General features: G+C 39.5%; 1 protein-coding gene across 2 annotated transcripts in view; it reads right to left on the bottom strand.

Moving 5' to 3' along the window:
• Positions 1-2,648: 2,648 nt before the first annotated feature.
• The window catches only part of adam15 (ADAM metallopeptidase domain 15), a 31,323-nt gene continuing 8,304 nt past the window's right edge, over positions 2,649-25,667 (bottom strand). Inside the window, exons 3-25 of one of the 2 annotated variants that reach the window (XM_053494180.1) lie at positions 19,148-19,224; positions 18,963-19,041; positions 18,696-18,772; positions 16,235-16,436; positions 16,069-16,134; positions 15,665-15,736; positions 14,714-14,883; positions 14,518-14,602; positions 14,263-14,411; positions 12,266-12,443; positions 12,068-12,160; positions 11,710-11,905; positions 11,100-11,208; positions 10,754-10,949; positions 9,505-9,582; positions 8,818-8,929; positions 8,557-8,707; positions 6,908-7,016; positions 5,839-5,907; positions 5,436-5,516; positions 4,571-4,639; positions 4,279-4,457; positions 2,649-3,503 (exon numbers count right to left, since the gene is read on the bottom strand). In XM_053494180.1, the coding sequence (XP_053350155.1) occupies positions 3,434-3,503; positions 4,279-4,457; positions 4,571-4,639; positions 5,436-5,516; positions 5,839-5,907; positions 6,908-7,016; positions 8,557-8,707; positions 8,818-8,929; positions 9,505-9,582; positions 10,754-10,949; positions 11,100-11,208; positions 11,710-11,905; positions 12,068-12,160; positions 12,266-12,443; positions 14,263-14,411; positions 14,518-14,602; positions 14,714-14,883; positions 15,665-15,736; positions 16,069-16,134; positions 16,235-16,436; positions 18,696-18,772; positions 18,963-19,041; positions 19,148-19,224 (2,667 nt within the window). In that variant the 3' untranslated portion in view covers positions 2,649-3,433. The remainder of the gene's footprint in view (positions 3,504-4,278; positions 4,458-4,570; positions 4,640-5,435; positions 5,517-5,838; positions 5,908-6,907; positions 7,017-8,556; positions 8,708-8,817; positions 8,930-9,504; positions 9,583-10,753; positions 10,950-11,099; positions 11,209-11,709; positions 11,906-12,067; positions 12,161-12,265; positions 12,444-14,262; positions 14,412-14,517; positions 14,603-14,713; positions 14,884-15,664; positions 15,737-16,068; positions 16,135-16,234; positions 16,437-18,695; positions 18,773-18,962; positions 19,042-19,147; positions 19,225-25,667) is intronic. The other variant, XM_053494181.1, reaches the window with a different exon arrangement.

Genomic DNA, 25,667 nt, shown 5'->3' on the forward strand with positions numbered 1-25,667 from the left:
AAGATACGTTTTACTTTGTAACTTACGGGTGCTCAAAGGTATGAGCGCGATGCAGCCGTGTAGTGTACCGATAAGTTTCGTTTTCATTTCATCAGGGATGCCATGGCATGCTTTTCAACCTCTAGCAATACAATACAATATTTAAAACCTGTCCGATTTAAAGCAAGCTCAAATTATATTTACTAGAGTAAGTCTAAAAGAATAAATAATACTCCATACACTAAAGTACTACAAATATTTTTTCTCTCTCCCCAAATAAACTCAATCTGGCAACCATGTCTGAGAACGACTACAACTTTGGTTAGTGCTTTGTATTGCTTTATGAATCCAGTTTAATGTAAATGTGGCGATGGCATGCGTCTCTAATAAATGTAGAAATGTACCTATTATTTACTTTTTATTGCAAAGCAAATGAGTAAAAACACTTTTTCCCCCCATTGGACAGAGCAGCCTGAAGAAATCTCCATAGAAGGCTGTGGAAGCCCTGCAATGTCTCTCCATTGGTGCAGGATTGCAATTTTTTAATAAGTCAGTTTACGATAACATGGAGAAAATATGTGCAGATGGGTTATCTATAGGAAAAAACATATCTCAGAAATTGTTAGACAGTGTGCTCTTTACTTGTCCTACCTGAACATATGACTTTCCCTCATGATGCCTGAGAGACATCTCAAACCATATGGACCCAACTGTCACTCATCAAACAGTAAAAAAAACCATGAACATATCAGCACCAGTCACACTTAGTGTGCTCAGAGTTGCAGTAGTTGTCAGTAGACTAATCCAGAACTGTTTACACACCTATGTTGTTGGTCTTTCGACTGCTCCCGCAATATCCAGCTATTCACAGCAGAATCCAGGCCAGGCTGGATGCCCTACCTGACGCAACCCTCCTATTTTATCCGGGCTTGGGACCAGCACTGCACTCAGTGGCTGGGGGGGTTTGGGCACTGGCTGGCAATCGAACCCGGGCCTTCCGCATGGCAGGCGAACACCTACCACTGACCCACCAGTGGGAGGTAATTTTCTATTTAAAAAAATAGTTTGTTTATTCATATTATAGGAGTGTAGGTTTAAGGATTTATTTTTGTTGACCAACATCAGTGTTTTAAATAAACTGTTGTAGCTACAAAAAGCTATTGGAGAGGACATATCAATAGGGTGGTGTTTGAGACCTTAGGAAGGTTGCTAATCATTCCGCTGCTTTCTGGGTCAGTTGCAGAGGTTGAATCTACTTTAGAAGCAGACCTACTAGGAGCAAGTTGTAGTAGTCCAGACAATGTAGTAGTCCAGACAACTAAAATACACCTGAGCAGCCTATGTGGATAGAAATGGACAATACCTTGTTCATTGACTGTCTATAGTTACTCCAAAGACCTCAATGTCTTCCAATGTATTTACAATGTTGCACACCTCTGGGAGTTTGCACATTGTTTGACTGGACATTGCTATTTTTTTTTTTCACAAATGAGGACTTACTGCACTCAGTTATAACTTATTCTGCATAACCTATACACTTAAAATCTGATACTTATATTTCAATTAATTTTTACTTGTACATCTTATACATTTTACAGCTCATTCTTGCTATATTTGTATAATCTCATTCGCTTTTATATTTCATTTCTTTATTTAAATACTCTTATTTTCTTTTTTTTAATTTTAGGCATTTAGCATTTTACTACATATCATACTGTGTATGGCTGTGTATGTGACTAATAAAAACTCAATTTAGATGTCCTTTATGTATGTGTAAAGCCTTGTACTATTGAGCCAAAGCAACAGTAATAGGCACCAGTAATTTGTCTATTATAAGAATAACCAGGTGGAATAAACAGGTGTCAAGTTTAGCACATTAACAAAAAAGCTAATTGTTTTAGGGGCTCACCAATCCCATTATCCAGATGCATAAACTTTGGATTTCTTATATATTTTTTATAACAGTGATCATGAACCTTATGCTTAAAGGGGAGAAAGGACTGTGTTCAAAACCCTTTGGTAAACTCAACAAAAATTTGAAAACACTTCAGAAACTTTGTTATCTGTTCGAATTGGTAGGAATTACTTCAGTAGGAAAGTACATTTCCATACTGATGAGTGTGTTTTAAAAAATACACACCTTGCTAATGTATTGAATTTCTAAAGACAATTTAGTTTTGAGGAGCAACTTTGAAAATGACTACAGTATATACCATCTCTACAAATGAAGTCCATTAACAAGAGGATAAAGAAAATAGAAGAGTAAGAACCACCACCTCATTTCAAATGATCATGGATTAGTTATTTAACTTAAGAAATTTTTCATTTTGTGAAATGCAGATCATGTACACATCTATTGGAATGAGGAGAGGTTTGCATATTCAGGGAAGATTCTGTTGAAAGTATTGCTCTTCAATAACAGTGATACTCCACAGCAGCGCTAATGCCATTTTCATGCTGCCCCTAGGGAGAGCAGTGTGTACAGCATATACTATATTGTATAGAATCTCTATATAATGTCCATACCATGGCATAATGTCGTAATAAATTATGGCCTCAAACCCATCAATAAAACATTACAGTAAATAGCTAATGAGCAGTTTAGTTGTTTTACATTTGCCTTTTATAGTGCTTTATAGTACACAGTGATAACAAATAATTCAATATAATTCATTTTTAAAAACAGGTTTCAAGTTTTATTGCATAAAAATACTGTATTTTGCAAAATAAACAACAATATCCCCCTTACACTTTTACTATTTACAAAAGGCAAAGAGACCAGACCAGCAGCATCTATTTTTTTTCTTTTATGACCACCATCTCTTAAATGATAGACATGTAAGATTTATACACAGATAAGTGCCACATAAAACAGCCTGGGCTGCACAGAATCATCAGTTCAATCCTTTACACCGGCTTAAAGGATGAACACATATTTAGTAGCTTGGTCAAGGTCATCATGGTGCTTCAAAACAAATACAACAAACCTTTTTGGGTCAATTTCAGTATCAGTAGTGCATAGCTACTGCCTAATCAAATGAAGTTATAAAATACTTAGTTACTGGAAGTTCAGGGTAAATTTCTAGCCCTTTAACTGTTGAACATTGGTTTTTAACCCACATTCAACCTACACACACTCATCAGCAATGTAGCCAGTGATAGCACACGTTAATACAGAATACTGTTTAGCACATGAAAGACAACTTGATCAGTCATCATGCAAAGTGTCAGAGCCTTTCTTCATCATCAATGCATTAACTGGATAATCTTTTACTGCTTGTCCATGTGTTGGAATTAACTCGCTGACTCTGTTTAGAGAAATATGTTCAAGTGCATGGCATTGGTTCAGCTGTGTTGAGTCTGAGATGGTCAGTGCAATTAGAAGTGTGTCAATCCTCAGCACAAAACAGGGCCACAGCACACATTGTAGAGCCTACATTGTAGCACCTACTGCTTACACCTGTGGAGGTGTGTGAAACTTCCTGGGCTGGTGTGCTGCTCTAATGGGAGGCGCCAGGGGGCGTCTAGATAAAGGAAAAAAAGGAAAAACAAAATTGTTCATTTTTCATATTTACTGTTCTGATCTATTAACATATTTACAAGACAAGCAACTGTACAAAGGGTCCACATTACAGTAAACAAATTATAATATTATGCTTCTTTACTTGTCTTTATACAAGAATCATTTTTTTGTTAGCATCCTGTGACATACAGGTAGACTATATTGCAAATGGCTTCCTGTTCACTTTATACTCAACATACATTCACTGTCCACTTTAATAGGAACATCTGTACACTTGCACATTCATGTAGTTATAAAGTCAACTAAGTATGTTGTAGCAGCGCAATGCAAAATTTTTTGCAGATACATACCAAGGGCTTCAATTAATATTTACATCACCCCTCAGAATGTGGGAAAAACTGTGAACTCTGTGACTTTAACTATGGAATGATTATTGCTGTCATATGTGCGATTTTCACACACAACACCTGGCAGTTTAATTTGCTATTGATTATTTGCTACTATCTGGCCCCTAGGGACAAATTCTACAACACCGCAAATGTCAAAAGAGATGATTAGCATGGACTTGGTTGAGCTGTGGACCTGCCTTGCCTTTTTCTGTTGTTAAGATAAGTCTCAATGTACACATTATCTTTGTTTTCAGTCTCCACAAGTCATTCTAAAGGCTCCGTGACTGTTAATGAGTGACAGTTCATCTTCAAGATTACACCACAGTTTCAGTAGCTCTCTCATACTACTGCTCAATAGACAGTCACAAACCCTACTTGTATACGCACCTTGCCGGAACAGCAGCAGCAGAAGGGCTAAAGCTGGCAGAAGCAGAAACAGAAACAGCTGTGTGGTGTCCTGATGGATTAGAGAGGGGCAGCAGTGGCAGAGCAGCGGAGTAACCAGAGGGGTCTGCAGGCAGAGGCTTCTTGGGAACTGGGGGTCTGGGGGGAATTTGCTTCTGGCTCTAAAACAGAAGAGAGAATATGAGAATCCAGCATGGTGTTCATGGACGATAAAAAAAGAAGTCTAGCGCAGAGCCTGAGGACCATCTTTCTGCAGGCCTGCAGCATCTGGTACCTGTCTGTCAGAAAGGACAGGGTCAGGGGGGAGAGGCTTGCTTGGTGCAGCCGGTCGTGTCACCTTCGGCTGGAGATCCATTGAATGACGTGGTTTAACAGAGAGAAAAACGAATGAAACCAAGTACCTCCACTCACCACCATCACCACTTTGTTCTCATCTCACAACACTTATCCATCCAAATCAATCACAGAGAATCACACCCCATGCATTATTCTTGTACTCCAGCAAACTATCACATATTCCCTTGATTGTCTTTAACACGTAACCTTAGGCACATTATTTCCAATCACATGACTTGTGAAAGATGACAGAGGAAGTTTCAGCAGTCATTCCAAATGACCATAATTTAGGTAATAGATGATAAGTGAAGAAATAATAAGGACATGACACCTTGAGATATATTAAAGTATGGTTGTATTATACAGTATATATCCTTTTTCTTTTCCTACTTACTCTGTCTCCCTTCACATCAAACAAAACATTTGATCACATGGACGAAAACCAGCAAGACCTTCAGCGAATTAAAACATGAACAAAGCTGGGTTTTTCACTTGAGCTCACGATCCCAAAATACAGCATTGTGTTCAATTGGATCATTTAAGAAGGAAATAGAACGTGGTCTCATTAAGTGGCTCCTGAGAAACTCAGCCTTAAACAATCTGATTCGTACCAAGCACCCCTAAAATGGCAATCTAGCTACAGTACATACACACATGCGCTGGCATACACAGCTCAGGCACAATCTACACAACACAGGAGAACAGGCTCGCGACAGAAAGCAGGAGACATGATTCATATTGGTAAGCTGTACTAGATAAAACACGGGAACAGGTGGTCATGCGTGGCTGTAACCCGTCTCTACCTTTCGCTGCACCTTGTTCTCTGCGGGGGCGGGGTCAGGAGGGAGGGGCTTGTTGGGAGGGGCAGGCCGTTGCCCTGCCGACTGCAGCAGCAGAGAAGGCATTCAGCAAATACACCATTAATGAACGAGTATACAAAGTGTATACAGAAATATGAGAAAAATCTTTTGAAATTTGATATATGGGAAATAATAATAATTTCAAAACGTCATAAAATAATAAAGATTGTTACACCTTTTAAAACTATTACAGTATTATAAGGTATTTTTTATTTAAAAGAAATTAACAATGAACAGCATTAAGCTCCACAGTGTGCTTAATCAGTATAGTATATAGATGCTCTGGACTATGATTCAACAAAGACCTCTCTTTCTCCAGTAATCTCTTAAAAAAAGAAGAGTTTACCTGGACAGGTTGTTTAGAGACAGGATCAGGTGGAAGAGGTTTAGTAGGAGGAGCAGGCCTGGTCTGAGCCTGGACAAATGGGGACGGGTTAGAGGGAGAGACAGGCAGGAGACAGGCAGACAGCACGTGCACACATAATGTTTGAACAAAGAGTGCAGATAAATTCCAGATATAAGCAAGTGAGTTAGAAAAAGAAACATAATGTTTTTAATTAAGAAGCAGCACTGCTTTAAAGATACATGAAAAAGTGAAGTTTTTATTTTCCATCAACTACAGCTGTAGGATGTGAGATATGCAGTATTTACAACTCCTATGAAGCGGGCATGCTCAGTCTATTGTATCAGATGTGATGTGTAGCCCTAAAAGGAAAGCAAACAGAAGCAGGAAACAGTTGCTGTAGGTGTTACCTACAGTAGGCCTTAGTACAATAAACAGCATAAACCAATGAGTTTAACACAATAGTCTGGTGTCATGGCGAGGGTTCACGGGACAAGTGAGAGATCCTGAGAACATCATATCTTTAACAATGCCGTAGCACAATAGCTGCATCCATCTTGTGATAATCTGAAAAACCAGTCTTTCTTTAGTTCATTGAAGTCATACAGTATAATTAGGCAAAAAAGGAACATTTACAATTAAACCTACTGTGAACCTTTGATTTTATGATTTTTGAGTATGAAAACCTATTGTAGCACATATTACTACAAATAAGCTACACGACCTGCTTCCATTAGGGGTCGCCAGAGCAGATCAAACCGATTCACATATTTGATTTAGCACAGGTTTTTACCACGGATGCTCTTCCTAACGCAAACGACAATTGTTCCAGGATTGGGACACTGAGAGTGCACTGACTTCTCTGTGGGTTCTTGTTTGGACTCAAACCTCTAGGTGTGTGAGAGAGGCAGAAATACTCCAACTGTACTAGTAGGGTCCAATCTATATTTAAAGGTAAATCTTAGGATATCACTCCCTCATAAGACAGAAAGGTTAAACCATGTTTTACATTTTCAAAAAAGCGACCCCTGGTTACTTTCAAGAGAGTAGAGAGTAAAGAGACATCTTGTACCTTACTAATGGCTCGTGTGAGTGGGATGTCATTCTGTGGGGTCCACTGGTACCTCAGCGGCAAGATCTGCTCCCCATTATGTGCATTCATTCGCTCAGTGGCAGGGGTTCTGTAAAAAAAACACACTGAGTCAGAACTATTCATTCTACCTCAAGTCAAAATTAAACCCTAGCTACGGCTACTGTAGTCTTACAGAGCTTGAAAATGTCTCCATGCAATCATTTATGAACCTCAAATGACTGTAAACATCAGTCTAGCAGTATACACTGCATTGTAGTAATTACGTTGCTTTGTTTTTTACTTTTATATCTATATATTATATCTACATGTAGCACACTATACTACATACACATACACTCACCAGCCACGTCATCAGGTACGCCTGTTCAACTGCATCTAATCAACCAATTGCTTGGCAGCAACTCAATGCATTTAGACATGTTGACATGGTAAAGATGATCTGCTGAATTTAAACTGAGCATCAGAATAGGGTAGAAAGGTGATTTAAATGTGGCATGGCTGTTGGTTCCAGACGGGCTGGTCTACATCTTTCTGAAACTACTGAACTACTCGGATTTTCATGCACAACCATCTTCATGGTTTACAGAGAATGGTCTGAAAAAAAAAAGAAATATCCAACGAGCAGCAGTTGGTGAAAATGATTTGGTGATTCCAGAGGTCAGAGAAGAATAGGTAGAATGGTTCAAACTGGTAGAAAGGCAACAATAACTCTTTCAAATACAAATTCGGTAAACTGAATAGCATCTTTGAAGGCACAGCATGTTGAACCTTTAAAGCAGATAGACTACAGCAGGAGAAGACCACACAAGGGGCCACTATTGTCTGCTAAGAAAAGAAAACCAAACATGTGATCACCAAAATTGGATAATGGAAGATGGGAAAAAATGTTGCCTGGTCTGATGAGTGTCAGTTTCTTCTAAATGTGAAGAAATGAAAGCATGAATACTTCCTGGTATAATGGTGTGGGGTATTTTCTTGGCACACTTTGGGTCCCTTGGTACCAGTTGAGAGTTGTTTAAATGCCACAGCCTCCACCTGGGTATTGTTGCTGACCATGTTCATCCTTTTATGACCATATTACGAAGCTAAAATCATCTCAAACTGATTTCTCGAACATGACAATGGACTCAAATGGCCTCCATAGTCAGCAGACTGGTCAAACAGTCAATCCAATAGAGCACCATTGTGACATGGTGAAACGGGAGACTCACATTATGGATGTGCAACTGACAAACCTGACGCAACTGCGTAATGCTACCATGCCAAAATCTCTAACGAATGTTTCTAGCACATTGCTGAATCTTTGCCATTAAGACGTAAGGCAGTTCTGAAGGCAAAAGCATGTCATATCCAGTGCTAACAAGGTGTGCATAATAAAGTGTCCGGTTAGTGTATGTGCACTAATGTGCAACATAATGAACATTACTGCACATGTTTTCTTTAATACCTCTGAAATTGTTCCTCTGGTTGAAACATGCAATTTTCAATATGACCTACAAAGTCATTACTGTGTTATGGGTAAAAAAGATAGTGAAAAGGTTTCCTTGTTAGTATCATTAACAGTGAGACATATCCAGCATATCAAGACAGCATCTCTTTCTCTCTCTCTCTCTGTTTTTGTGTCTCACCGGCTGGGTTGTCTTGCCTTGCTGAAGGGTGGGTGGTTGAAACATAGGAACCATCGGCGGGCGCGTGAGAAGCGGAATGCCAGGATCAGGGATGTCACCAGCAGCACGAACACAGTGATCACTAGGATGGCTACAAGAACAGGGTTGGAATCTATACAAAAACACATGTACAAAAGAAATGTTCAAAAACAAGCGTAATATAGAAAGAGATTCCATCATAATTTCATTTCTTTAACTCAAACATGCATCATCAGCTGACACCTCTGAGCTGACGTGCAGGGCCGCTGTCCACACTGCCTCCTGCTCCTGAGTATTTGCACTCTGGTGGAGCCCAGCCCACATCACAGTGACAATTCTTGTTGCTGTTACACACCTACACAGGCAGAGGCAAAAGTGACATGAGATGAATCGATACGGCCAGTTGTTACCTTGATAAATCAGGATGCTTTTATTTTGGTTAAGCATGGGTATACAATAGAGTGTTAAATATTAGTTAAATAAAGTAATAACACTTAAAAAAGACTTTTGGCACAGCTATGTGAAATCAAAGATATAGTTTCTAAAATAGATCTTGCTAGTTACTGGGTTTTAGGAAGTCTCCAGTGGAGAAATTTACTCTTCTAAAGAGTCTTTGATTTAAAAACAACTCACAAGGTGTTCATTATGTGTACTTCATAAAGCAACATCTGTGCTGGTTCCGAGAAAGCAACAGGCACCTCAATGTTTTCATTACAAATGAGATTTTTAGCTTAAAAAAATAACCTCTAATTACAAACTGTTCCTCAGAAACCTGATCTTCTCATTTAAAACATGATCGCAATAAAACATTTAAGGAGATATTTATAGTTTCAGGTATTTATCAGATGCACAAATTCTACCTTAATAAACCAGTGATTAGGGAAAAAGTTCTGTTAAAAAAAAAAGGAGCTGCAAGTGTGAACATCTCACCCCATGGCCGTTACATTTCCCACGACACGCCTCAACGCCAAGAATGGACACATCCTGACAGCGCTGGTCTAAACACACCTAAAGATAGATTGATACATATGTTACAATAAACAATAATCAATGACAGGATCTCTAATATTGTGCGGACTTTCCCATGTCCTTTTGCCTATAAAACAACCCCCCCATTGTGCTTCCAGATTCCTCTGATATAATATAATATGATATGGTACTACTTCTTATACTCCATGTCTGAAGGACTATACATACAAATAGCTTGTGTTTGCTGGAACCCTTCTGTCTAACCAGAAAACTAATGTGTTCCCTTTCTTCTGTCTCTCACTGGGTCTCTCTATAACTTACATGATAATTATTTTGTTCATTTGATATACATGACCAGAAGCTTAAACATCTGTCTCTTTGCTAATAATAAACAGAGAACTTCAGACACACTTCAGCGTGTGTGTTTGTTTCTCTCCAGGCAAAATATTGCATAGTAATTTTTGGTTACATATGTTTGGGCCTGGAGCCTATTCCAGGAGAATTGGGGCATGAGGCAGGGCACCCCATGGACATGGTGCCAATCCACTCACATATAACAGGCAATTTGGAAATGCCAATTAGGCTAATCTGCATATTTTTGGATGGTGGGAGGAGACCGGAGTACCCGGAGAAAACCCACCAAGTACAGGAAGAACATGCAAACTCCATGCACACAGAGGGACGAATGGAAACTGGCTGGGAATCGAACCCAGACTCTGGAGGTGCATGGCGAAAGTGCTGACCACTAAGCCACGTGCTGCCATTTTGATAAAACTATGAAAAATTATTGAGTTACAAAAATGATTGTTGAACATCAAAAAGCATTAAAAACAAGACCATCCTTTCATTTTACAGTGTCATCAGCCTCCTCCATTATCAAATGTTCCTTTTTCTTTGGCTTTAAAATTCGTAAAAAATCCATCAAATGGATTCAATTCACTCACAGTCGTAAGGTCATTTTTTGTTGTGCCATGTTACCCAAAACATAAAACTTCACAGCTTTTAAAAGAAGGTTATGTATCGGGTTTTCGAGTGGAAGGTTCGATTACAGACAACCCTGTGTTCCAAAGCAAAATATTTTTGTTGAATAACTCCAACAAATAGTGTTTTGTGTTTTTTTTTGTCAGACTGTCAAACTGTTCAAATATTCATCATGTATTTGTAAATATGTGTGTGTGCTTTGTGCAGAGGTAACAGTGAAAACTCTGACCTTGCCAGGAGCGCATGCAGTTCCCTGAGCTACCATGGCTGGATCAGAGACGTCATCACCCAGACGGAAATATGCTCCTCGACAGGTGATGTCACTGTGATTCAGTTTCACTTTGGTTGTCAGAATCTGAGCGTTTGTGTCTATCAGTGGGCGATCACTGCCGCCCTGACACTGGATTCTACCACACTGCACATTACTGGAAAAAGAACAAAACACAGAACTGAATAGCATTTCTCAGCTGAATGCTTGCAAGCGAAGTCAGAAGTTAATTCATTCTTCAAGCAAAGAAAATGATATTTTCTGGTTGTAAAGTCTGTTTAAGAGGAGTGTTGAACTTGACGAGTACCTATTTAAGCAGGGTATATAGGTACCATTGGTCATCTGGCCACAGTTGCCGAACCTGTTGCCCTGTTTGTTGACGGAGGAGAAGCAGACTGAAGGAGCACGGGTGGAGTCTGAGAGAACCACAAACACAGTGTTAGTTCTACACTTGCACCATTTAACAGACAGGACATGAGGCCCCTTTGGAATATGTCATAGTTTTTTTTTAGCTGTCACTGATGTTTATTTTATGACTTCAACATTCCTGAGTCAGTACAAAAACATGTTATTTTCCAAATATTACACAACAGTTCCACTGAGAGTTGCATGCAAGAAAAAAAGAAGAAAAAAAAAAAAGAAAGAGAAACAAGTGAGACAGTCAAAGTGTCCAGGGGAACTGGGACATATCCTCCCAAAGTCTCAGTAAAACAAACATTACGTTGTGATATGCTTAGTTTAGCACTGTTTACTGATACTGTTAATGTAGAAATGTTCATTTCATTATTTTTGTTTGCATGTTTGCTTTACAGCATGTTCTCTGCTTGGTAGAGCTTTCCTGGTATATTTAGCACACTAAGCACATATTCTTACAGAATAGTGACTCTGTATAACAAGGTGGAACAGGTTTCACTTACTGGCTCCCCACAGCATATGACACTGCTCGTCCATAATGGTACACACTCCGCTGTAGCAGTAGGAGGTGCCAGCCTGACATGTCTCGCCATTCTGAAGAAACACGTTGGGCGGGCAGTGTGGCGAGTCACCAGTGCAGTACTCCGGTAGATCGCATTCTCCCAAAGGCTCTCGACACAACGATCCAGCAACACGCAGCTGCCGAAAGAAAGCAAAGCAAAGTAAGAAAGCAGGACACGAGTGCCATGTAAGATAAGGGAAACTTATACAAGATAGGAGAGACAGCACTCTTTATCAACATGGATCAAGTTTAAATTGTAACAAAGGTAAAAAAATAAAAATAAAAACCATTATACATACTTTGCAATTCTCACAGCAAATGCCATCAGAGGAGCACTGGGCACCTGGAACAAGCTTACAAGTGCTGGCATTACAACATGGATCAATGCATTCCTGTACAAGCGCACACACACAAACACACGCAGTAGATCAGAAACCCTCCCTAATTAAATGTAATTGAATATTGGCAGCATCCACAAATTCAATACTGTTTCTTACATCGAGTAGGCCACAATCACATTCCTCTCCCTTCTCCACGTACAGGTTGCCACATCGCGGGCCTCCCAGCATCTTTTCCGGCTGCGGTACGTTAAAAAGGCACATGCCTCCACCGTGCATCAGGCTCAGAGAGAGATCTTTTTCACTGCAGCTGCTGAACAGCTGACCTGGCATGAACCTGGTAACAAAACACGCATATGCCTGAGAGTGGAGAAAACTAATAGTCTGATAATGCTGGACTCAGATATATGTAACCAGCTTTCTCAGTATACTTTTCTCCTACTTTCATGTGTCTCTTTCTCTCTTTGCACTCATCCTGGACATTCATGGACACTTATGGACACATTCATGCACACTTACACATATATATTTTTTATTTCTGGATTATTGCACACAAGTAACTTTAATAAGACACTTTTTATGCATATTTGCACATTTTTCTTATTTACACAAAAATGTAATTTTTTCTATATAGGTTTTTTTTTTATACAATAGATAACTTATATTTGAGATATTGCACTAAGAAAAAAATGGCTACTGACAGATGGACTGAAGGGCTGATGGCAAAAAAAAAAGTTCTATGGGGCTTCTATAAAAATCTATAGAAATTAAATAGGACTCTACAGAACCTCTGCTTTAAGATAAATGTGTTATGGAATTTCTATAGAACTCTTTGTGATAATTTTTGTTAAGTTTATTAACTCTCTAAACTTTCAATAGGACAATGTAGACCTTCTGCATTGACACTGATGATGTACTGAATTCTGACTTAGTTCTGCCAAACTTTATGGAATTATTGAGAAGACATACATATTTTATTAAAACTTTAATTTGTTTATAGAATGTCTCCTTATTAACAACATTTTAAATATCCACAAATTACACAAGCACTCTTTTTATCCTTGCCAATAATTTCTAAACCATTTCTCAGTCAGTAACAGGCTATGAACCCAAACTATACAGTGCAACATATCATTACAGGTGCTGTTAGGAACTCTTTCATGTCTCATGAGATCTGCCTGTGTATGGGTTGTTCCAAAATGGTGGCATGGTATAGTGCGTTTTTTGTATTTTTGTGTTGGTAGTTTCTGGATATTATACTGGTAAAAAGTCCATAAGAAAAAAAATCAGAAACTGAAATACGACCACTGGACTGTAATGGAAATCAATAACAATTATCCAAGCAACAATAATTACATCAGAGAATTTCCACAAACTCAGTTTGCTTGCGAGCTTGGTTCTGAATAGCAAGAGACACCACAAGTGATGTGAAAGGAAACAGAAGCACATTAAATGCTGAGGTGAACAGGGCTGAAAGCTAACCCATATAGACCAGACATCTGATGGATTATACAGAAAAATGTTTGCTACCTGACCAACAAAACTGACCAAATCAGACTATAGAAATCTGCACTGTGCCAATGTAGCACAACTCATTTAAAGAGTCTATGCTGGCCATGAAAGAAGAGCACCAGAACACCCAGTGCACCCGACCTGGCATTAGGGGGCCCAGGAGTAGAGCTATGGCCGCCCTACCTGGCCTCCCACAGCACCTAAAGTATTTGCGGCCATCGTCCAGGTGCCAGATACCATAGCACACTCCTGAGGTCCTGTGGAGTCAGGCCCTGATGGGCCACAGCCACCCAGGTGGCACAAGCAGAACCTATACATTACCGGGCATAATTTTTTGCATTGTAATTTTGTGGCTGATCAGTTTATAAATTCTGTAGGACATTACTACACATGTTCTAAAATGAGCTTTATGGATGTCTAAAATGTTCTCATTAAGCAGAACTAGCTAGTTGTAGGACGTATTATATCAGTTTTTTAAACCAACTCTTGCTGTAATGTCATCCTATTTTTAAACTCTGTAGCTGGTATGATGGAATAGCTATCTAAGGGGTAGTAATATAAGGTAACAGGATAAATCTACCAAGAAGCACTCAGCCTGTTGATGGCCACATTATTGCTTTACTAATCTACGCAGAAGCACTCACCCTGTTGATGGCTCCATGATGCATCCCCCAAGACGTGGCTCATTCTGGCACTGACAGTGGCGTTCAGCTGTGTCATGGTTCATGCCCAGGTTATGACCAAGTTCATGCGCCACTGTGGATGCAACACCCAGCACACTTACCAGGTGATCCTGCAACACAAAAATTAAAAAAAGTTATGCTCATGCTGCACTGATTAGCAGTGATGAGCAGATGAGTAAAAGAGATTACTGTTATTACTCTCATGAAGAGTCTCACCACATTAACGCCTCCAGACCTGTCCTTGGTGCACATGGAAGACTGAGAGGCCATCCCCACTATTGTGCCATCAAATGACTCACCCCTTTAAAAAAAATCAATCAAATCATGCTGCAACATTTTACACTGGTAAATTTTTTTTTTTTTTTAATAATGCAGTTTATGCATTCCAAAACATATATTTCTTAAAACCCACATGATTAGTTGTGCATTGTCATGGCGTAATCTTGGCAGCAGCTCTCTGTTCCTCCATTCCAAAAAGCGGTTGAGGGTGTCACCGGGACTCTTATCTATCAGGATTTTATCTTGATCATTCCAGATCTCCAGCCCCACTAGGGCCACTCGCACATTCAGAGGCCGATAGTACTGAGGTGCATGCAGGTAAGGAGAGGGAGAACAAAACACTGATCAAACATTGTGCTGCAAAGTTTTAGACCTGTTTTTGTCCTAATTTCACTGGGAATAGAACATTACATATTTTATTACAGTACACAAGAGTCTGAGCATTCAGTATAATCAAGAGCCTTGGGTTTACGACTTCCAATGCATTATTAAAACATGAAAGGATAGCGCTGAACCAGCAAGTTTGTGGAGGGAATGTGTTTTAAAAAAAAGTCTTAAATGCCCTGATCAAAGATAATCTAAACGCTTTGTGAAGTTGCAGCTAAAAAATGTATAGCAGAAATCACAGCTATGTTCAATAGCAAAAATAAAAGCATTTCCACATACACAATACAACAAGAACTCACAGGATTGAGACTAAACTAAAAAAAAGTGTCAGCGAGACTAAGTGGGGTAAAACAAGTCTTTAATATGCTTTGGAGTTCTTGGAAGCAATGGAAAAGGGTCATGTGGCCTTTGTACAAGCCTCTGAAGGCAGTGTTATGATTAAGATTGCTTCAGTTGCTCAGGTCTCGACTTAGCAATGTAATATGGCAATAAAATGAAGTCAGCTGTCCACCTGAATGTCCTGAATGACCAGGGTATCACATTAGTGAAACTTTTTCACACAGAAAGTGTAAATGCTTACATTTTTGTTGTTTGTTGTAGTTTTTCTTTTGCTTTTTTTTTTTTTTACTTGGACATACAAACACACATTATACTCAGAAGTAAGAAATGAGAAGACAAATTCCGCAAATGAACTCACCCAGTCTACCTGGTTGGCCACATCCAGCATACGGTAAATAATAGTCTTGTTGTTTTTCTGATAATTTAGGTACTGTGATAAAGACATGCATGCACAAAACATCAAACAGATGCAAACAAAAATGCCATTTGTTTACAGAGAGGTAGAATTACCAGTAGGTGGTGCTGGAGAAACAAATGCAACTTACTAAACTGTATGATCTATTTTTTTGGCCAAGTCACAAAAGGAAAATAAAAAAAACATTCTTTGCCACTACTTTCAAACAAAATACAATGGACTGAATTCTAAATGCCAAGCCCTTCATGATACAGTCACGCTATTTAGACAATTACTTGAAACCATACAAATACTGTACAATGCTGCATTGTACAGTATGACACACTGTAACAGGAACAAACACTTACCTCCTTGTGATCGACCACCAATACCAGCTCAATGTATTTGGTCTCTAAGAGAATATCTCTTTTTATCTATGAAACAAACAAAGACACGAATGAGTGCACCAGACAGATGTTATTTCACATTATGATTATAGACAGCTATCGGAAGAAAAACACACACAGCTCTCACCCTGTGCATGTGTGGAATAATCTGAATGGGTGGTATAAATGTGTGAGGAACACCACATCCCCCAGATTTAGAGCTCAGGTGGTGGGTTGGGTAGAGCACGTGTAATTCCTCTTCTTCTGAACTCCCACTTCTTTTTACACCTTCATCCCCTTCTTCTGGCTGCAGTTCAAAGCTCAAACTCGCATTGATTACAATCACTCCCCTGCAGAGATGAACAGAACAGTTACTTTAGTAATATTGATTTCCCCTTCCCCACTATATGTCAGGTTATATTATACATTCATGCATACGACTCTAAGCTGACCTGGTCCCTTGATCTACAGGCCATGGCTGTAGATCAAGCATAGTTCTGAAGCATAGTATACCAAAATGAAAAAAAACATAAGTGGTAATTATGTCTTTGTGCCGTACTAGGGCGGTACGACTCGCAGCTTTATAGTCGATGGTTTAATCCTGATCTTGGGTTACTCTCTACAGTAAGTTAAGCAAAGATGGGGGGAAAAATCGATTCGAGTGATGTATGGCAATCTTTTGTGTGGCAATTCATGTATCGACTCCAGAATCAATTTTTTTATTTATATGTGGTTGAGGTGATAAAATGCTGCAGTTCCTCCACAATCCTACAGGTGGTTTGCTCTGAACTATTTACACACTGGCAGGCAGCACCATGCATGGATGTATGGTAGTATCAAATCATTTAATAATTGTAACAAAAAAAAATTATACACAATTGGGATATTTACAAAATCGTGACACTTACAGAATCACAATACAAATCGAATCAGCACCTAGGTATCTGATAATACTGTATTGGGTGATTCCAATCCCTAATGTTTATCCCTTGTGACTCATCTCCAGGTCAAGACCTTGTGATATCCATGGACAACAACCAAATCACTCCCTCAACCACCGTCCGCAATCTTGGGGTAACCGTGGACAATCATCTGTCATTTTCCCCACACATCGCTAACCTTACTCGCTCTTGTCGGTTTCTTCTTTACAATATCAGAAGAATTCGCCCATTTCTTTCTTCACAGGCTACTCAGGTGCTTGTTCAGTCCCTTGTTATTTCAAGACTGGACTACTGCAACTCACTCCTGGCAGGCCTGCCTCTGTCCACGATTCGTCCTCTGCAACTGATCCAGAATGCAGCAGCACGACTCGTTTTTAACCTTCCCAAGTTCTCCCACACCACCCCACTCCTCCGCTCCCTGCACTGGCTTCCTGTAGCTGCCCGCATCAAATTCAAAACACTGATGCTTGCCTACAAAGCCAAAAATGGCCCAGCACCCACTTACCTCTCTGCGCTAATTACACCACGCACTGCACCACGTTGCCTCCGATCCTCCAGCACTGCTCGCCTCATCCCACCATCTCTCAGGGATCGAGGGCGGCATTCATCCAGGCTCTTTTCTGTTCTGGCACCTAGATGGTGGAATGAACTTCCTCTAGATGTCCGTACATCAGAGACTTTGACTATCTTTAAACGACGACTCAAGACGCATCTGTTTCTCCAGTACTTGGACTAACCCCCCTCCCCCCGAAAAAAAAAAAAAAAAAAACTCAGTTGTGTTGGACTAATGGTACTTAGTTATTAACCTAGTTAACCCAGTGTAAGTATGTATCCAATGTTGTAAACATTAAAGCACTTTTTTGTAAGTCGCTCTGGATAAGAGCGTCTGCCAAATGCCTAAATGTAAATGTAAATGTAATGTTACAACGGCTTGGCTTAGGAAACTTGTAACTACTGTACAGGTAGGTGCAAAAGTGATCACTGGGTGAGGAAACCCACCAAGCACAGGGAGAACATGGAAAATGGATGCACACAGACCTGAAGTAGGAATCGAACCCTCAACCCCGTAGGTGCAATACGACAGTGCTAACCACTCAGACCCTGTGCCGCCACACATTAAAGCTGATCAGCTTATTTTTTTTAGCTTGAATCTTTTAACTATTTCTACAAACTCCTCACCCGACGATGGGTACTAATGTTAGTGTACTATCTAACATCATGGACCTGGAGGAACATTACTTCATTTCACTGTGTACTAATTATGTACACCAATATGACAATAAAAGCCTACTTGACTTGACTAAGTATATAATTCTGCACAAAACACTACCTTTGCTTAATGCACAACGAGGAGCATGGTTCAAGCTTTCATATTCTCTTTATTACTCACCCATAGAGTCTGTTTACTTTGAACTGGTTGTTCATATTCAACAGTCTTTAGGATTCTCCATCACAAGCACAATATTTGCGATGTAATTAACAGTATTGCAGTGCAAATGTTTTTTAATATTTTACCATTTTGCAAAATAAGCACACACACACACTATTGGTTATTATACAGCGTAAAGATTATATCAAAACAGGACTTCAGTGGCACAATAATCTAAACTGAATAAACCTCAGCAGACTGTGTTTAAAGCAATAGCAGACTGATAAGTAGAGTCTTGCCGTAAGCCAGTGCAGGTGCTGACGGCCACACGGGACTGGGGGAACCCTCTCACAGAGCCATGATAGTAACACTGAGCCTAAAAAGAGAACAGGTACAGGTAAATATTTTACTTGCTTTTGCCATTTCCCTATTCCTTCTTTTTATCTGCCTGACACACAAAGGCATTTATTTAAACTATTAACAATTAATAAAATGTCTATTACACTGTAGTATAAAAAGTGCATTAATGTATGTGCATATTAACAAATTCATCAGAAGTAACATACCACCTGACTGTTCTCCATGGTTACCCCTTCTCCATTTGGCAGGTAGAAGAAGACATTTGGTGGCTTAGGCAATAGCTCTCTGCAGAAAAAGATAGAAAGGGCAAAAAAATAAACATAATGAAACGTAAAATAGACAGAATAATGTATTGCCCTCATATGCTGCATGTCTGTGATTGTACTCTCACTGGTTCTTTTCCAGGTCCAGCAGAAGAAGACTGTCTGCCACTTGCAGCCCACACAACAGTCTGTCAGGGTGACCATTCTGCAAAAGAAAAATAAATCATGAGAAAAGGCGCCATTTAATGATTTTTCGATAATACAAAAAGAATTTCAAGTATGTGTAATAACACAATACAAGTACATACACTCACCATCCACTTTAACATGAACATGTATATGTATGTATACGCATGTGGCAGCCACAAGTTTATGCATAAAATAATGCATAAACAGGTAATATTGACATCAAACTGTAAACTTGTGGAAAAATATCATCTGTTACTTTACTGTTGGTGCCAGATGGGCTGATATGAATATTTCAGAAACTGCTGATCTCCTGGGATTTACACACACAACAGTCTCTAGAGTTTACACAGAATGGTGTGAAAAAAACAATAACCATCCAGGGAGCTGAGGGTCTGGAGGCTGAAAGCTGGTTTATTAGAAAGATCAGAGAAAAATGACTGGACTGGTCTGAAGGAAAAAAATTAGTTCCACTGCATGGTAGCCTTAGATTGTTTTTCCTGATTAAAAGAAGTGAAACCTGATGTGTTACTCTGTGTTGAAGCTTACTAATCTCAAGTTGCAATGTTGTGCAGGCTGAGATGCTTTTCCGCTTATCATGACTGTAAAGAGTGATTATACTGTAGAAGTTACCAGGGACCTCCCGATACAATATTATCATGATACCTAGATAAAATTTCTGCAGGTTTTGTTACAAATAATTTGCTCCTACCACACATAATGCTGGGCTGTGGGAATAGGTCAAAGCACACCAGCAACAGGATTAAAGAGAAACAGCAAATTTTTTTATCACTTCATATGTAAACACATTCATTCATTCATCTTCCTTTGTGCTTATCCTTGTCAGGGTCACAGGGGCCTGGAGGCTGTGCCAGGAGACTGTGGGCACAAGGCATGGTCCACCCTGAACAATCTGTTGCAGGGGGCACACACATACACACATACACATACACACACACACACACACACATACACACATACACATACACACACACACACTATGGACAATTACGGACACTATGGACAATCAACTCCACACACACACACTATGGACAATTACGGACACTATGGACAATCAACTCCACACACACACACTATGGACAATTACGGACACTATGGACAATCAACTCCACACACACACACTATGGACAATTACGGACACTATGGACAATCAACTCCACACACACACACTATGGACAATTACGGACACTATGGACAATCAACTCCACACACACACACACACACGCACACACTATGGACAAATTACAAACACTATGGACAATCAACTTCACACACACACACTATGGACAATTACGGAAACTATGGACAATCAACTCCACACACACACACACACCCCACACACACACACACACACACACACACACTATGGACAATTACGAACACTATGGACAATCAACTCCACACACACACACTATGGACAATTACGGACACTATGGACAATCAACTCCATACACACACACTATGGACAATTACGGACACTATGGACAATCAACTCCACACACACACACACACACACACACACACACACACACACACACACACACACACACACTATGGACAATTACGGACACTATGGACAATCAACTCCACACACACACACTATGGACAATTACGGACACTATGGACAATCAACTCCACACACACACACACACACAGACCCGAGGCGGGAATAAAACCCTCGACAGCATATTTACACTACAGGTGCAAGTCGGTTGTTTTTGGTTGTTTGTTTTGGTGTTTTCTGTTACTAATTTTACTAAAAAATTTACTAAATATAATTCAATTTTCACCGCAATGTTCATTAAAGCTTCCATATCTCTGTAACCTTTGATATCCATATAAACGGCTTAGCAGTGAAAGCCTCTGTAGTCGCATTAACATCCAGGAATGTTATCTCTTTAATAGACCAGGTTCAGTTTCTGCTTCAAGACAGATTTCAACTCATTGATGGATTCTAGTGCACTCTGGTGAGATGTCTAATAGCCACTTCTCTTCAGCATACTGTACACATCACCATTAAGAACAAAAGATCTGCTGATCTTGCTGCTGACTGAGAGTTAAATGTGGCAGGCTGCGCTGCAGTATAAACAGGCCTCTCTTCCTTTTTGCTCTCTTCTCAGTCGTCTAACATCCTGTTACCTGAGCCATGCACAAATCACATTTCCCCTACACACGAGGCGAGGCTCTTTCCTGCGCAGAGGAGCTAGAGTAAGAAAACTACCAGACAGAGTGATTGTAGCACATGTAGATGCACTAACAAAGACGCACATATGCCGATGATAACCGCCCCCCCCAACACCCACCCAATACAATGGACTGGTGAAAACTCCATCAGCTTCCTCCTGCACTGCCACCTCAGCTTCCTGTCTTTCTTCTCTCCCTCCACATGGGAACTGAGACTTCACGCAGATGCTATCTCAAAAGAAAACTACCATTATCACATATTCCAGGATGACAGGCACCAAGAGACTTATCACTGGCATGGCCGTGAGCTTTTATTAATCATTTCATTTGAAATGAATTTGAATTAAATTCAAACGGTGGTCATTTTAATTAACTGGTTTTTACATTTCTAATTGGTCTGATGCTGATAATTACACTACATGTGGCTATGCCAATAGTAATAAGTATCAAATGCACACTTAAAATGGGAAAGATCTATTCACTTTATTGAAATAAACACTCTCGTCATACAATTTCATACAAGTCTTGTATCTATACTCAGAGTAAATGTTTATGCCAAGTGCTTTCAGTCTAATTCCAGCACTGGTCGAATGGGCAGAACCAACTTTTGAACCTTCTTTGTTTTATAGGGTGCATAAGCTCAACCTTTCATCAACCTCATCTAAACACTGACAACGTGGATATATTTGTCTGACATGTCAGCAACCGGTCCCTTAGACAGTTATCACTCCATTCATCATAAGAGAAAAGAAGGCTGTGGACAATTAAAGGAAGCTTTGCAGTGCATTTCCACAGCCTTCTGTCTGAATCATCATGAGGTGATGGAGTAGAGGTTGACTGGAGAACAATGTGCAACTCCCTATCATCTCTGAATGATGCTGATTTTATACTGAGGCTTTAGAAGAAATGAAACTGCTCCTGCCTTAATGATATACATTTCAAACAGTGGAGTTTGTGTATTGTATATGGATTGGATGAGTACACCCACAATCGTTTATGTGCAGACTTCAAAGGAAAGAGCTCAGACATGAATACTGGAGATATTTTTGTGCAACGTAGGCAAACTGCCAACTGGTGCTTCAATGCAAACAATGCAAAGTGTAGAAATATGACTACAGAGTAAACCATGGAGCAGCAGTCAGAAACAGAAGAAAAGGCTTGGGAGAAACAGGAAGCTTCTCATGGGACATGTTAATGGATGACGAGAATAGGCAGAGACGAGAAAACCGAGAAAGGGGAAATCAAATGGATATAAGGGAGACAGAAAGAGAAGAGAATGATGGTAAACAGATGTTGATGAGTTAAAGAAAGTGTAAGGGGTATAAGCTGTCCCCTCTCCGATGTGATCACAGAACAATCACTGGCATCAAGAGACAGAACTAATGATAGTATGATACACTCAGAACTATGCTAAGCAGATAACACCTCCCACAACACGTCAAATTCTCCTCCTCCTCCTTCTATATCTTATCCATTCTGTCTCCTTCCTGCAGTTTCTTTCTGACCTTTCACTCACTGCATTCTCTGTATCCTTTGTTCTCCATGTTCATGCTGATATTCCTGACTTTCTGGAGGCTTTCAACTACTTTCTGACCTCAACCGCCTTACACCGATGTCTGCACCACCCTTTACTGCTCTGTCTCGCTATCGCACAATCACACACCCACCTCCTATCCATGATGCAATGTCCCTACACACATGTTCCAGCTGGCGGGATGACCTCAGCAGCGCATGAATGCTGGGTGTGGTTTATAAGCAAAGCAGAGCCAGAATAAAGAGAGGGATGGGAAAACATTAGCGGATAGAGGGTGGTTAAGCAAGGTCTGTCTTCCTTCCAGTTACTCATAACAGAATTGCTTATTACATTAGTCTGTGGTCGTGAGCAAGTAATCCAGTATGGAGACAGTAAAGATAGCATTAAGACACTATAGTGTCTCTCGAATGACTAAATGACTACTGCCAGACGCTGTTGGCTTAGATCTTAATTACACTTGAACATTTTTGATTAGTACTTTGGATCAAAAGCGAATGTTTTGAAATTTTCAGCTACAGTAACAAAATAGACCACTCCCTGTCTCTGATAGTCTCTTGGCTTCCATACAAACCACGGCTTTTAGACAACACATCAATATTTCACGAATTTCACAAGCATGGGTTAATGAGAGATGAAAGCTCTATAAAACCTTGTGTTCTGTCTCTAAGAGAAAACGTCCTTACTGTCACACACGGCTGCTTTCTTTTCTTCCTTTCACCAATTTCAGTAATTGTATCACACTCATGGGTCAATAAATGCCTGTTCTGAGATGTAGTCATACTGATAAACAACATGGTGTGCCTCACTGATCTGCAGTCTAATCACAGACTTAAAAATACATAATTATACTTACATATGCAAAATACAGCAGCACAAAGACCCTAAGTGTGGCCAAATGCAAGTGTGACAAATGTACATGACTAAGTCGTGGTTTTAAAGAGGTTAAGGTTGAAACAAAGCAAAATATGAGGCAGCAATAGGCAACATAAGCCTGTTCAGAGTTTAGAGGAATGTCATTTTAATTAATTCAGAGCTTGGACGATAGTGCCAACTGTAATACCACTGATAGATTTAGACTTGTTTATAGATACATTGATGTTGATAAAAACTGGGTTTTTCCTCTTTTGTTCTTTAAAAAAAATCTGATGAAAATGCAAAAACCTGCTGTTGTCGAACATGAGAACCAGCTCATGAGGCTTGTGTTCTTATACAAACCAAAAACTAATGTTTCCTGCCCACACTTCATCGTGGAGTTGAAATATCTCACTACTGCGGAGTAGTAGTAAAAAAAAATATACAAAGAAAATGTTATAATTAGTAATATGATAAGGCATTCTGTAAGAAAACATTTGTTGAACATTTATGGATGGGGTCTTGAGTGTCAACGCTTTGGAACAGTCATTATAGCTTTCTCCATGGTAGGCAGAAACCACATTTAAAGCCAGATGACTTAGTGTGTTCTGGTTTCGCAGTGTGTTCTTGTTTTGTGCATAATTAAGTTTAATAAGGAGAATAAAACAGGCTATTTGGGATATGGCAGTTTATAGCTGCTATAATGTATTTAATAACAGAAACTAGCTCTCATGGGCACTGAACATTTTAAACCTAATAATGGTCAGCTTCATGATGTTATTAAGCTCGTGGGATGCAACAGGCCACAACACACCATCCTGGTGTTCATTATTTCTCTACAAAAGCATACCTGTGACACTAACACATTTAAAATTCAGTTCTTTTAAGATGTTAAGTAGCCTATCACTGTACATATAACAATCAACTACTGACAGGCATACACACAACATGCATGGTCTATGAGTTAACTTGTTTTGATCATTGCTATCTTGATAGATAATACATATTGATGTGTTTTGGGTTTAAGATGTGTACTGAACAACAGTTAGTACAACTAACCGAGTCATCTGACTGCAGAAGAGGTTTTCCATGAGTGGTGATAATAGACAGTAACAGCGCTGCAATGTTTAACTATATGCATCAGATTGCGTCACAGATGTTCTACAACCGTTACACTAACTGTTGGTCACAGCATGGGTGAAAGTAGATCCGCAGTACTTTAACCCCTAATCAAGGCCGCTACTTGGTTTGTTGAACAAGGGATTATACACCCTTGTGCGCTACCTTTGTATTTAATGCTATTTGGGATTTAACCCTGGAAACGGCAAAGTACTGTAAATGGAGCTGATATTCTAAAGTGGAATACATGGAAATAGAAAGAGAAACTTACTTAAAATTCACAGGAATGTCCACCACCTCCTCAACCTTTGGCTACATACAGTACAGTAGTACCAGTAAGAATTTCAAACTACTTTTAATTACACTAACTGTTAGTCACTAGTTCCACCAGTTGCGGTAAGTTCGTTCTGCTAGTCGTGGAAGGATATGTCCTGGTCAAATAAAAAAACAAATCATAATCCATTGATAATTAATGGTGTTTATAAAACTGTTGTATAAAAGCAACATTACTGTAGTTAAAATATTGCTTTAATAAATAGATGCAATTAATTATTAAGGTCTCAGCATCCGTAAGTACAGTTGAACAGGAAATGACTAAAGTAAGGAATGTACTTTCAGATTCAGCAACAGGCACTGGGGACGTAAGCGCTTAATTCGGAGGGGGTAAGAATACTTCCACATCAAATTAGATCAGACTTGGCACTGAAAGGCAAATAATTGTTAAAGACACAAGGCAGGACAAAGGATCAAAC

The sequence above is a fragment of the Clarias gariepinus genome, chromosome 4 (assembly GCF_024256425.1).
Source record: "Clarias gariepinus isolate MV-2021 ecotype Netherlands chromosome 4, CGAR_prim_01v2, whole genome shotgun sequence".
Taxonomy (NCBI): domain Eukaryota; kingdom Metazoa; phylum Chordata; class Actinopteri; order Siluriformes; family Clariidae; genus Clarias; species Clarias gariepinus.